Genomic DNA, 14903 nt, shown 5'->3' on the forward strand with positions numbered 1-14903 from the left:
GGAGACTGTCTAGGTCAAGCAGATAATCAATAATATAAACAATTTTAGGGAGGCCAAGAATGATAAAGATTGAGAAAATGCTTTTAGCCTTAGCAATTTCAAGATCATTGGCTTTGACGTGCCAGGTCTCAGTGAATACTAGAAAATGGAGGAAATGAGAATGAAAAAGGTTTAAGATTTAAAGCAAATTTACTTATTTTGGAGCAACATTCCAGAGAGCACATATATTTTAATGAACAGGGGGAAATCTTAAAAGAATAGACTTTCCCCCTAGAGTATAAATTAAGGTAGCTTACTGCAAAAAGAAAAAAACACTGTTACTGGAACAAGGGTGTAAATTTAAAGCTTTTTGGCTTTTTGAACTTGGCAAATAAGATAGTGAGACCAAACTGGATAAAATTCTTTGCTTCTGTGTCTTTCATCAAATGAAAGAAGGAAAAAAAATTCTGATGTTGAGAGTGGTAAAGTTATGTTATTGAGGGGAAAGGCTAGGTAAAAAAGATGACTTTGTGATACCCTTGATTCTCCACTTTGTCAGTAGCTATCACCTTTGTCGAAGAACTAGAAATTCCTTTCTTTATTCAACTGTTGGTAACATACTCAGGCAACAATAGGAGACTCCTGACAGTTTTTGCCAATTAACTTGGGTGAGAATGAGTCTCTGCTGTCAGACAATTTTGTTCCAGGTCTTGACTCAAACACCTCTAGGTCCTTTGCTGTTTTATAGAAAATAGATTCAAATGGTTGTTAGAAGTGAGAGAACCACAAAGCCAGGACTGCATCAAACAGCCCTTTGGTAATAGTCCGTAGGACCTCGAACTTTGTTGAGTAAAGGTAATAGTCAACAAACATTTATTAAATGCTTACCATGTGCCAGCAGCTGTATAATGACTAGATATGTATCCCTCAGAACTCTTATCAAACATATTTCATTTTTCCTGATCCTTTTTGCCCCACCCCAGCTTTTCTTTCCCAAGTCATCTTATATTTATGCATTTAGCATGTATATATGTGTACTTGCATATATTTTTCCAGTAGTGTTTAAGTTCCTTAACAGTAAGATAGTTTCTTTTTTTTATTTGTGGGTGGTATCCACTACATGGTGAATATGGAATAAATTTTAGTAATCCGTAGATTAAATGATTCCTAGACCTGATGCTACCATTACCAAAGGGCTCTTAATACATTCGTGGCTCTGTGGCTTTCTCACTTCTAACAACCATTTGAATCTATTTTCTATAAAATAGCAAAGGATCTAGAGATCTCTGTACCATAAGTGTCATTTAGAACCACATTCTGGATGATGGTCAGAAAAACAGCAATTATATCTCCTCTCTGAGTCACTGTTCGAGACTGATCTCATCATCAAATACCCTATTTTGTCTGTATTGCACCTGAAAACAAAGTAAAAAAGAAATGTCACAATTGATTGTCACTAGTCTGGACAATTAAACAATATAGCTAGCACCAACTATCTGTCCAGCACTTCATAATGTACTTATAATGTAAATGTATAATGTACCAAAGCACTTTATCAATATCATATAATTTTATGCTTATAACAACTGTGTGAAGTAGGGATTATTATTATTATTCCCATTTTAGAGATAAGAAAAATGAAGAAAAATCATATAATTTTATGCTTATAACAACTGTGTGAAGTAGGGATTATTATTATTATTATTATTATTCCCATTTTAGAGATAAGAAAAATGAAGTACACAGAATTTAAGTGACCTGCCCAAGGTTTTACTGCTAGTAAATGTCTAAGACCAGATTTGAACTCCTGTCTTCTTTGACTGCATTCTCTCCATTCAACTTCCTCTAGTTTATCAAATAGATATGAAGTTACAGAATCTAATTTATTTTTCAAAATTATAGAATCTCAGAGTTAGGAAAGACCTAGAAACTTGTTTAGTCCTACCCCAAAACCGAAATAGTATTCCCTCAGTGGCATAACAATAGCTAACTTTTATGTAGCACCCAAGTGTTTGCTAAACACTTTCGCCATATTTGATGATGAATTTGTTTCAAATCTAAAAATTCTTCTTATAGGCAGAAAAATTAGAAATAAGGTAAAAAATAGAGTAGTTTTGTCATCTTCCACTTTCGCCTCACCACAATGACCCTGGACAGCAAATAATTTCTTTCACACAATCATATAAAACTATGATATTTTTCTTAAACCCCCTTTTCTGTTCTTCTTAATCCTATTGTCTAGCCTCAGCTCATTCAGAACCTAAATTTCCTGGCGCTGTTCTTATAAGAATTCAAAGGTTTTTTCTAAAGTTTAGAGCGAAAAAACTATTTCTATAGTGTCACAAAGAGGCTTTCTGGGTTGTTATAGCTCACGTTTGTATAAGGCTTAATTGTTAGTTCCAAGCACATGCCTCGTTTGCTTACAACCATGTGAGCTAAACAATCCAAGGATTATTATTTTCTTTCATAGATAAGGAAACTAAAGCACAGATGGGTTGGGTCTTGTCTCAGATCTCATGACTAGTAAATGTCTGACTCAGGGCTTGAACATAGGTCTTTTGCCCCTGCTCGTTCCTCTTACACCCTGCTCCCGGGTAGCTCTTGGAGGTTTTGTATAATTAAACTGAATATCTGAATACAGTTAATCTCTTGGTGAAGCATTCATTTCTAAGACTTTAAGTCGAAAAAAAGGTAATTATCTCCAGTGGTAGAGGTTACTCCTCACTGAGGTTACTACACTGATATTGCACATCCTTCCAAAAACAAAAAGTGAAAAATCCAAGCCTATATGTATTGTGGTTTTAAAAACCAATGTGTATGTAATGTTAAGTAATGATCTGAAAGCTCCAGCCTTGTTAATGTCAGATATATAATTCAATGTCTTAACATATTGGTATAAATTATTTATACAGTCATGATTCTTAAAGAAGTTTTTTTCAAAATATGAAAACTAGGATTTATGCCATAATTATGTTATAATTTATACATGTAATCTAGAAGGTACATGTAACAAAATGCCAATTTCATTCTCCTAACCTTAAATTTTAAAGTAGAATATGAATAATTTTTGACTTGTGGAATTACAGGGATATTAAATAACTTCATTTTTAAAGATAGCCTGTATAAATCTAAGCAGAGTCCTATATGTCATATCTTTTAATTTAACTCATTTCTTTCTTTTTTTTTCTTTATGGAGCTGTCAATCCTTTCCTGAATCTGGAAGAAGACATGACTACGTAATTGATTTTACTTCTTATTTGTATCAGATAAGATTTTTATTATACTTGTTCTGAATTTTTTATTATGCTGTCAGTTTATGTCATAGGAACAGAATGGGTATTAGCAGTCATCAGTGTTATTATTGCTCAGTACCTGGATGATATGATACAGAAGAAGCCTTCTCTGGTTTACAAATAATATTCATTTAAGATCTTGATGGATTTTCCTTACTTAATATTCAATGAGTTAGCTTATCCCTTAGTGGAATATAGATGAAAGCAGTTAAATCATTTCTAGAAACACTCTCTCCCCAAATATGATGATGCATACCTATAATTCCTGCTACTGGGAGAAGCTGAAGCTGGTGAATCCAACTGAGGTCCAGCAATTCTGAGACCTAATACAGATTAAATGTTGCACTGTCTGGCACCAATATGATGAACTCCTAAGAGCCAAGAGAGAGACGCCCATCTACCTTAAGGAGGGATGAACTGGCCCATTTAAGAAGGACAGAGGGACCAAACTTCCTTGCTGGTTATTAGTCATATTGGACCCACAAATATCCACTATTCTTCAATCTGAGTGAGAGAAAGAGATACAAATTTAAAATTAATAATGATAACAATAGTAATAAAGCCTTAACACAGCTTTTAAAACATTTTTATCAACAATTCAGTTCTTACATTATCACTGAAGTCAGAGAATTTTAGTTTGCTTCTCAGGGTTTTTCCATCATACTTACATGACACATGATGATGCCACCCACAAGTAATATGGTCATTTTTGTTTAGCCATAGCCAGCTGCCCATTAACAGCTTGTTTCCCCATCCCTACCTTTTCTCTACTTCCATATTCCTGTTTTTCCACTTGATTAATGATTTAAGAAATTTAAGAGAGACTTAAGTTTACTACTCTTAACAAAGATACTAAAGATATATAAAATAAGTAAAAAAAGAGATGAAAAAAAAAGGATAGGGCTGTCCAAAAGATAAGACCTGTTATAGAATGGATTAAAATGGCATTTGAGCCTTTGGGGGAAACCAGAAATTTCAGTGTCAAGCTGAACCTTATTTTTGATTTTTGTATTTGACCTCCAATGGAAATCTTCTAATGCCTGCTTGAATTTATTTAAATTCTTAGTTTGTTTTAAAAAATAAACAATTAATAAAAATATATGGAATTACAGATCTTGTATTCCTTTAGATTTCAGAGCAATACTGGTATTTATCTCACCTATTTAGCTCTCTTCTACTATAGGTTATGAACACTGAGGTAATAATTCACCAGTGAGTAATTTATTAACCAAAGGCTTATTGCCCTGATCAAAATTATCTGTTATACTAAACTCAGAACCTGAAGGGAAAGACTGTGTGCCAAGATCCTTAATTATGATAAAATATTTAATCCCAACTCATTGTAGAGATGTTATTTTCTTTTCCTCTGTACAGCTTGTATAAAATTCACTTGTACACATACATACGCACATACATATATACACATACACACATGCATACAACAAATCTGAATATTAAAATGTCAGCAGTCGGGAACTACAGTTATAATACAGTTCTACTACATTTTGAGTGCTCTGACATCTCATCTTTAAAAGTAATTCTTTGATAGTTTGCGTTTATGTGTGTATGTGTTAAAATACCAAACAGCTGGTCAAGAAAATGTTTTGCTTCTCTAGATGGTTGGGAATTGATGTTAGAAGATGCTTATCTAGTTTATAACTCATTGTAGATTTTGAGTTTAAGAACTAAGTATGAAAGGATTGGAAAAAAAGCCTTTGAGAGAAATGGTAGCCATTAGTACTTACCCATCTTATTTTAGGGAGTCTTCCTATATTTGGAATGGAGTTGTTTACCATCCTCAAACAATAGGGAACATTACTCTCCTTGATTCAATCATCTCACAGGAACTCTTTCCTTGGTTCACTTGCAGAAGCTATCTCACCTACTCATTAATGCTGAGAAAAAAGTAATTATACAAGAATGGTTTGGGAGAATAGCTGTTCTGCAGATAAGTAAATGATAATAAGTGATGCGACATTTATCTGGGTTTAAGACCTGTCCTTCTTCTTAAGAATGGTGAGATTAGAGAAACTGAGACAGTAGGAAAAGTTAAATTGTCTCTAAAAGATTTGTTTTAACTGAAGGAAGTAATTGCAATGATTTTTGGTGTTTTCCAGGTATGCATATTATTATAGTGGAATTGGTGCTGGGGTGCTCATTGCTGCCTACATTCAAGTTTCATTTTGGACCTTAGCTGCTGGACGACAAATTAGGAAAATTAGACAGAATTTTTTCCATGCAATAATGCGCCAGGAAATCGGTTGGTTTGATGTCCATGACGTTGGGGAGCTGAACACTCGACTCACTGAGTAAGCACATTGTTGGATATTTAATTTCAAGATGATTCTTTTTGCTCACTGACTTTAAGTCAATTTTTAAGTGATATGACCAAGTCCAAAGGAAATAGCTACTAGGTTGTAAATGCCTTGAGGACAAAGAATATGTTTTATTTATTTTTATATCATGAAGGGGAGCTTGGGCTTGTAGGTGCTTAATAGTGATTGTTGAATGAAGCTGTGAAATGTGTATTACATTGACAATTCACATTTGGTGTCTTCATTTTTAAACCTATCAATAATGATAAAAATAAATATTAATATGGATGGTTTACTTTTTAACTTGTTTCCCTGGGGATGCAGGGAGACCTCCTGAGCAATCTGAACTTCTTCTGAGCAGTTATTTCGGACCATAAATGTATGTTCACACATGTGAGCCACAGCTCTGGGTAGCAAATAATTGACTTTGTAGAACAAAAAAGAAAAGGCGCATTGACCTCCCCCCTTTTTTACAGTATCAGAAATAACCTTAAGCCCAATTGAAATGATTTAAATGTTTATGATTTTTGATAGTAGTGTTTATATTCTTTCTTTTAGCGATGTCTCCAAAATTAATGATGGAATTGGAGACAAGTTGGCACTCTTATTTCAATCCCTTGCAACATTCCTCACAGGCTTTATTATTGGATTTACAAAAGGCTGGAAGCTAACACTTGTGATTCTGGCTGTTAGTCCTGTCCTAGGCCTGTCAGCTGCACTCTGGGCAAAGGTATGTAAAGCCTGTGAATTTTTATAATAATATTTTTTACCCACAGATAAAACATATATGTCCTACTACGAGAATCAATAGTTCCCTGACTTGTCTGTTACTGAGTTTAGACTTACCATTAAAAATAGATGGGGAGTGGGATGCAGCCAAGATGGAGAAGTAACTAGAAAAACAGCGCCATTTCACCACGAAAATCCTCTCCAACCAAGAGTAAAATATTGCCACAAAATGAATACAGGAGTGAAAGAACCAACAAGTATAGAGAGTAAAACAACCTTCAATAAAAAGAAAAACCCAAAGGTAGGCAGAGACCATCTGGAGAACTTGGGTAAGGGGAGCAGAGCTAGCAGGAGGCATAGCAGGGAGTGAAGAGCAAACCAAGAGCAAACCACAATGTCCCCAGCCTAACCCCACCCCATATCTGCTATCAGAGTTTCCAAACTTAAACCCTAACTGTCAGACCCTGATATCTTGCCAGGGCAAATAGTAGTCCAAGCCAACCCACACACCCTTGAAATTTCAAACCTGTGGAGAAGACCAGAGTCCCAGCCCAGGACAATCTGGGCTGTAGGGGGCCTGTTGACATGGGCCCAGATCAAAGCCAGAAATCCCAGTCTGGGCTTGGGATGAGAACATAATTCTTGATTTGGGGTGAGGACACAGTTCTCAAGGGGTACCTCCCCAGGATTTTTTTGCCCAAAACTAAGGGTGGAGCTTCAAGACAGGACAATCACAGGTGTGCTTAATTGAATCAGGAACACCTGGAGACCAAAAAAACGTAAGCCTAAGCCTGAGGCTAGAATTTGATCAGCACCTGAACTGACCAAGTTAAGACTGAGATAAAAAGATTACACCCAAGAATGGGTCAATTGAAAAAGGAGAATCAAAAACTGACAGAGGAAAACCAGGTCTTAAAAATCAGAATTGACCATCTAAAAACTAATGATTTCATGAGAAATCAAGAAACAATAAAGCAGAATCAAAGGATGAAAAGACAGAGGAAACCATGAAATGTCTTATTGAAAAAACAATTGACCTAGAAAATAGACCTAGGTGAGATAATCTGAGAATTATTGGACCACCTGAAAGCCATAATAAAGAAAAAACCTTCGATATCATATTACAAGAAATTATCAAAGATAACTGCCCAGTGATTCTTGAACAAGAAAATAAAATTTGAAATTGAAAGAATTAACACATTGCCTCCAGAAAGAATATTCAATTGACATCTTCCAGGAATGTAATAGGTAAATTCAAGAACCACCAAGTCAAGGAAAAAATACTTCAATTAATCAGAAAGAAATCATTCAAATACCATGGAGCTTCAATCAGGATCCCTAGCAGCTTCTACTTTAAAGGATCATAAGGCATGGAATTTGATAGTCAGGAAGGTAAAAGATTTGGGTTTACAACCCAGAGTCACCTATCCAGAAAAACTGAGTATATTCTTTTGGGGGGGGAATGGTCATTCAATAAGCTAGAAGATTTTCAAGCATTCCTGAGGAATATGCCAGTCCTAAACAAAAACTTTGAAAGCCAAATACAAGACACAAGAGAAGCCCTGAAAGGCAAATAAGAAAGAGGAAATTTAAGGGATTTGTTAAGATCAAAATGTTTATATGTCTTCATGGAAAAAGGATTTTGGTAATTCTCAAAAATTACTCACAGTAATAGAGAAGATAGAAGGAATTTACTTGGAAGGAGGGAGGAAAAGTAAGCTGATTATGATAATATAATGTATATGATGATATGATGTATATATAAATATGATGATTTGGAATGATATGTATATATGATGTGATATATATGCATATGAGTGACACATAAAAATGCTAGAAAAATTAGAGTTAATAGATATCTGGAGGAAACTGATCAGGGATAAAAAGGAATATATCTTCTTTTCATCAGTACATGGTACATATACAAAGTTTGACCATGTACTAGAGCATAGAAATATTTCAAACAAATGCAAAAAATCAGAAATAATAAATGTGACTTTTTTAGATCATAATATGATAAAAATTATAATTAACAAGGGTCCATGGAAAGACAAATTTTAAAGTAATTGGAAACTAAATAATCTAATTCTTCAAAACTGGTGAGTCAGAGGTGAAATCATAGAAACAATTATGGACTTCATTAAAGAGAATGACGATGAGGAGACATCATATCAAAATCTATGGGATACAACCAAAGCAGTACCCAGAGGAAAATTTCTATCTCTGAGTGCCTATAGCAACAAAATGGAAAGGGGGGAAGATCAATGAATTGGGCTTGCAACTAAAAAATTAGAAAAAAAAGAACAAATTAAAAATCCCCAGATAAAAACTAAATTGGATATCCTAAAAATTAAAGGAGAAATTAATAAAATTGAAAACAAAAGAACTATTGAACTAATAAATAAGACTTGAAGCTGGTACTTTTAAAAAACAAATAAAATAGATAAAGTATTAGTTAATCTAATTTAAAAAAAGAAAGAAGAGAATCAAATTAACAGTATCAAAGATAAAAGGGTGATCTCACCTCTAATGAAGAGGAAATTAAAGTAATTATTAAGAACTATTTTGCTCTATTATATGGCAATAAATATGACAACCTAGGAGAAATGGGTGAATATTTTCAAAAATATAAATTGCCTACTCTATACACAGAGACTGACATTCTGTGGTAAAATCGAATGTAATGGACCTCTGAACCAGCAGCAATGCAATGACCCAGGACAATTCTGAGGGATTTATGGTAAAGATGCTACCCACATTCAGAGGAGGGACTGCAGGAGAGGAAACATATAGGAAAAACAACTGCATGAACGCATGGGTCGGGGTGGACATGATTGAGGGTGTAGACTCGAAACTACCACACCAATGCAACTACCAACAATTTGGAAATTGGTCTTGATCAAGGACACATGACAAAACTGGTGGAAATGCGCATGGGTAGGGGGGGCGCGGGGGGGGGTTGAAGGGGAAAGGTGGAGCATGAATCATGTAACCATGTTAAAAATGAATATTAATAAATGTAAAAAAAATATATATAAATTGCCTAGATTAACAAAAGAGGAAATAGAATACTTAAATACTCTCATCTCAGAAAAAGAAATTGAACAAGCCATCAAAAACTTCCTAAGAAAAAATCCCCAGGGCCAGATGGATTCACAAGTTAATTCTATCAAACATTTAAACAACAACTAATCCCAATACTATTCAAATTATTTGACAAAATAAGCAAAGAAGGAGTTTTAACAAATTCCTTTTATGACACAAATATGGTACTAATTCAAAAGAAAACTACAGACCAATCTCTTTAATGAACATAGATGCAAAAATCTTAAATAGGATACTAGCAAAAAGACTCCAACAAGTTATCACCAGGGTTATTCACTATGATCAAGTGGAATTTATACCAGGACTGCAAGGATGGTTTAATATTAGGAAAACCATCCACATAATTGACCATATCAATTATCAAATTAATAGAAATCACATGATTACCTTAATAGATGCAGAAAAAAAACCTTTGAAAAAATATAACAGCCATTCCTATTGAAAACACTAGAAAGTATAGGAATAGAAGGACCATTCCTCAAAATGACAAACAGTATATATTTAGAACCATCAGCAAGTATCATCTGCAATGGGGATAAGTTAGAAGACTTCCCAATAAGATCAGGAGTGAAGCAAGGATGCGCATTATCACCTCTATTATTTAATATTGTTGTAGAAATGCTAGTGATAGCACTTAGAGAAGAAAAAAGAAATTGAAAGGACTAAAGAAGACAATAAGGAAACTAAACTCTTTGCAGATGATATGATGCTATACTTAAAGAACCCCAGGAAAAACAACTAACAGAAGAACAATAACATACAGAATTGTACTTTTGGCATTGATTTTGGATATGGAGTGGAGGAAGTGTGGAAAATGAGCAGGGCAGTAGATTTGGAGAGGGAAGTTGTTCTTCCTATTGGTGCTTAAAAAATTAAGAAACTTGAAGCTGATTTAGGTAGCCAGATTACCCTGTACTAAAATCTTCTGCTCTACAGTATGGCAATGCCAATGGAGAACAAGCTTTGGGAGTGTGTACCAAGATGGCATCTGAAATATGATGCTCAATTGTGAAACCATTATTATTTTTTTTAATTTTTATTTTGAATATTTTCCCATAGTTACATATTTCATGTTCTTTCCTTCTATCCCAATCCCCTCTAACCCCCCTTAGCCAACACACAATTCCACTGGGTTTTACATGTATCATTGATTAAGACTTAATTCCATATTATTGATAGTTGGACTAGAGTTATCATTTAGTGTCTACATCCCCAATAATATTCCCATCAGCCCATGTGTTCAAGCAGTTGTTTTTCTTCTGTGTTTCTCCTCCCACAGTTCTTCCTCTGCATGTGGCTAGTTTTCTTTCTCATAAGTCCCTCAGCCTTGATCTAGATTCTTACATTGCTGCTAGTAGAGAAGTCCGTTATGTTCAATTGTACTACAGTGTATCAGTCTCTGTGTACAATGTTCTCTTGAATCTGCTCCTTTCACTCTGCATCAATTCCTGGAGGTCATTCCAGTTCACATAGAATTCCTCCAGTTCTTTATTCCTTTGAGCAAATAGTATTCTATCACCAACAGATACCACAATTTGTTTAGCCATTCCCCAAAAGACATCTTCTCATTTTCCAATTTTTTGCTACCACAAAGACTGTGGCTATAAATATTTTTGTACAAATATTTTTCCTTATTATCTCTTTGGAATATAAACCAAGCAGTGCTATCTATTAAATTTAATTTTTCTAGGATTTTATTCACCTCTCTTATTTCTTTCTTATTTATTTTTTGGTTTGATTTATCTAGACCTGATAGAGGAATATTTAGATCTCCCACTAGTATAGTTTTGCTGTCTGTTTCCTCCTTGACCTCTGCCAATTTCTCCTTTAGAAATCTGGATGCTATACCATTTGGTGCATACATGTTGAGTACTGTTATTTCCTCATTGTCTATACTGCCTTTTATCAGGATGTAATTACCTTCCCTAACTCTTTTAATCAGATCTATTTTTACTTTGGCTTTGTCAGAAAGTGGCTTTGCCCCTCCTGCCTTCTTTTTCTCAGTTGAAGCCCAATAGATTTTGCTCCAGCCATTATCTTTAACCCTGTGTATGTCCACCTACCTCATGTGTGTTTCTTGTAGACAACATATGGTAGGATTTTGTTTTCTAATCCACTCTGCTATTTGTTTCTGTTTTATGGGAGAGTACATCCCATTCACGTTCTGTGATACAATTATCAGCTGTGTATTCCCAAACATTTTGGTATGCTCTCCTAGACCCCTTCTTCTTATGCTATTTCCTTTTAAACCAGTGGTTTGTTTTGAATCAGTCCTCCTTGTCCCCTCCTTTGGTTTACTTCCCTTTCCATCCCTGCCCTTTTTATTCCCCTCTTATTATTTTTAAGGCCTAATGAATTCCCTCCCCCCTCTCTTTCCCTCCCTTTATGAACTCCCAACCCCACTGCCCTCCTTGGTTTATCCCTTCTTACTTTATCCATAGGGTTAGATAGAATTTGATATCCCAATGGATCTAGCTACTCTTCCCTCTCAGGATTAATTCTGCTGAGAGTAAAGTTTAAGTATTTCCTATTAATGCTCTCTTCTTCTCCTTCTTATAATTGTCTTCATCCCCTCCCCTTCCCATGCCCTCTTTGTGTGGTATAGATTATCCTGTTTTTCTTATTCCTTCAAGTTTCTCTTGGTGTCATCTTCTATTCCCCACCCCCCACTCTTCCCCCCATATCATCTTAAACCATTTAGTACTCCAACCTCTCCCTATGACTAATTTTTCTAATTACTATAATAGTGAATACAATTGTTTAAAATTACACATAACATTTCTCCATATAGGAATACAATTTGATCTTATTGAAGCCCTTGAAGAAGGAAATTTAAAAATAAGAATTTTCTTTCATTCCCCTCTCTTTCTTATTTACCTTTTCATGTTTCTCTTGGTTTCTGTGATTGGATATCAAACTTTCCATTTAGTCCTGGTCTTTTCTGTGCAAATACTTGGAAATCTTCTATTTTGTTTAATGCCCATACTTTCCCCTGGAAGTATATAACCAATTTTGATGGGTAGGTGATCCTTGGTTGTAGAGCCAATCCTCTTGCCTTTCTGAATATCATGTTCCAAGCCTTGTGGTCTTGGAGTTTGGAGGCTGCCAGATCTTGTGTAGTCCTGATTGGTGTTCCTTGGTATCTGAATTGTCTCTTTCTGGCTTCTTGTGATATTTTCTCCTTAATTTGGAAGCTTTTGAATTTGGCTATTGTGTTTCTGGGGGTTGTCTTCTGAGGATTTAGTGTAGAGGGTGTTCTATGGGCTCTTTCAATGTCTGTTTTGCCCTCTTGTTCAAGGACATTGGGGCAGTTTTCTTGGATAATTCTTTGTAGAGTGATATCTAGATTTCTATTTTTGGGGTAGGCTGGGTAGCTCAGTGGATTGAGAACCAGGCCTAGAGACAGGAGGTCCTAGGTTCAAATCTGGCCTCAGACACTCCCCAGCTGTGTGACCCTGAGCAACTCACTTGACCCCCATCACCCACCCTTACCACTCTTCCACCTATGAGCCAATACACAGAAGTTAAGGGTTTAAAAAAAAAAGAAAAGAAAATAGGTTTCTATTTTTCTGATTTTTTCAGGAAGACCAATAATTTTCAAGTTGTCTCTTCTAGACCTGTTTTCTTGATTGGTCATCTTCTCATTGACATATTTCATGTTTCCTTCTATTTTGTCAGTCTTTTGACTTTGCTTTATTGATTCTTGCTGTCTTGTGAGATCGTTGGCTTCTACTTGCCAAATTTTAGCCTTTAAAGACTAGTCTATCTGGCTCTTCATGGCTTCTAGCTGGTCATTTCTGGTCTTCAATTTGCTTATCATTTCATTTGATTTCTGAACCTCAATTTCCAATTGAGAAATTCTGCCTTTTAAACTGTTATTTTCTTTTTGAACTATTTCCTACTTTTCTTGCCAGATCTTTTCCATCTTTATCATGATCTCAGCTTTGAACTCTTCGAGAGCTTGTGACCAATTTTCATTTTTTTTGGGGGGGGGAAGGCTTGGATGTCTTAAATAGTTTGTCCTCCTTTGCTTTCTGTTTTTTTTTTTTCTGTGCAAAAGTTATCCAGTGTTAGAGCTTTTTTTTTCTTGGTCTTTTTGGTGGCTATTTCTTGGGCCTTGCTTGGCATCATTATACTTTCTCAGCCAGAAGTCTGAGTGAGGCAGGTAGACTATGTATAGAGCTAAGGAGCAGTTTTTGCCTGAGGCTACTTTGAGAGTCTCCTGGCTTCCACTGTCTGCTAGGCCTCTGCTGTCTGTAGCCCCTCTCAGCTTCACTCCTATGCCCAAGGTCTGCGCTCCCCAGCCTCCTGGGGTCTCTAGTCTAGCTGTTCTCATGGTCAAGCCCTGGGTGGTCCTAGTCAACTATCCAGAGCCTGGAAAGCCATGCTTGCTCCTCTGCCTGAGGTTCTCCCCTGAGTCTCAGTGCACTGAGCTGCTTTCACTATCTGCTGACTCTCTCTGCTTCACTCCCGTGCCCAAGGTCTGCACTCTCTAGCCTCCTGGGGTTTAAAGTCTTGCTGCTCTCAGGGGAAAGCTCCTGGTAGTCCCATTTAGTTGCCAAGAAGCTAGATTTTGGCCCCCCACTCACTCTAACTCTGGTGCGCAGCCTCTGACTCTGTTACTGTGGGTGGGGTGGGGGAGGGTTGATCAGCTCGCATTTTGATGGAAGCTATTTTCCCCACTTATAGCATGGAAATGCCCAGATCCCACATACCTTCAATGCTGCGCCCTATTGTGGGGTCCCTTCATTCATCTGTATTTGTTTTTTTTGTGTGTCCTTTGGAGGTATGCTGGTGGTGAGGAGAGTAAAGCACCCTGCTTCTACTCTCTAGCCATCTTAACTCAGAAGTCCAGGATGCATTTTTTAAAGTGGCCTGAGCCTCTAATTCCATCAGTGAGAAATATCTCTCCCAGTGCTAGTTAGTACTTGTTGGGCTAAGAACAAGAATTCTTTACATGGTGTCAGTGAACTTCCTTTCATAGTTTGATAGCTATATTTCAACAGAATTAGCTTCATTTTGTATATTAAGGTAATTTGTATAAAATAGTTAGAAATATTCTTCTGAGAAGGGATCCAAGACTCAACCAGACCATAACACAGAAAACATTAAGATCTCTTGCCTTAAACAGTCATATAGGACTCTATGAGTTTGAAGGAATTGTCCATGGTCAAAGAGACAGTATGTGTTAGAGCTTGAAAGTGGACTCAAATCTTCTTGACAATGAGGCAAGCTCTGTCTACTATTCCACATTGCCCTTCAATATCTAGCAGATAGCAAATTAAATATAAATGTACAAATCAACATTTATTATTATTTTTTTAAATTTAAACATTTATTAATATTCATTTTTAACTTGGTTACATGATTCATGCTCCTACTTTCCCCTTCACCCCCTGCACTCCCCCCACCCATGGCCGACGCACATTTCCACTGGTTTTGTCATGTGTCCTTGATCAAGACCTATTTCCAAATTGTTGGT

At 35.9% G+C, this 14903-nt stretch overlaps 1 protein-coding gene across 1 annotated transcript in view; it reads left to right on the forward strand.

Annotated features, from left to right (window-relative positions):
- The window catches only part of LOC123249803 (ATP-dependent translocase ABCB1-like), a 107192-nt gene that overhangs the window by 15279 nt on the left and 77010 nt on the right, over positions 1 to 14903 (forward strand). The window contains exons 5-7 of the mRNA XM_044678917.1: positions 3176 to 3215; positions 5390 to 5581; positions 6146 to 6317. Of these exons, the coding sequence (XP_044534852.1) occupies positions 3176 to 3215; positions 5390 to 5581; positions 6146 to 6317 (404 nt within the window). The remainder of the gene's footprint in view (positions 1 to 3175; positions 3216 to 5389; positions 5582 to 6145; positions 6318 to 14903) is intronic.

Source organism: Gracilinanus agilis, chromosome 5 (assembly GCF_016433145.1).
Source record: "Gracilinanus agilis isolate LMUSP501 chromosome 5, AgileGrace, whole genome shotgun sequence".
NCBI lineage: Eukaryota > Metazoa > Chordata > Mammalia > Didelphimorphia > Didelphidae > Gracilinanus > Gracilinanus agilis.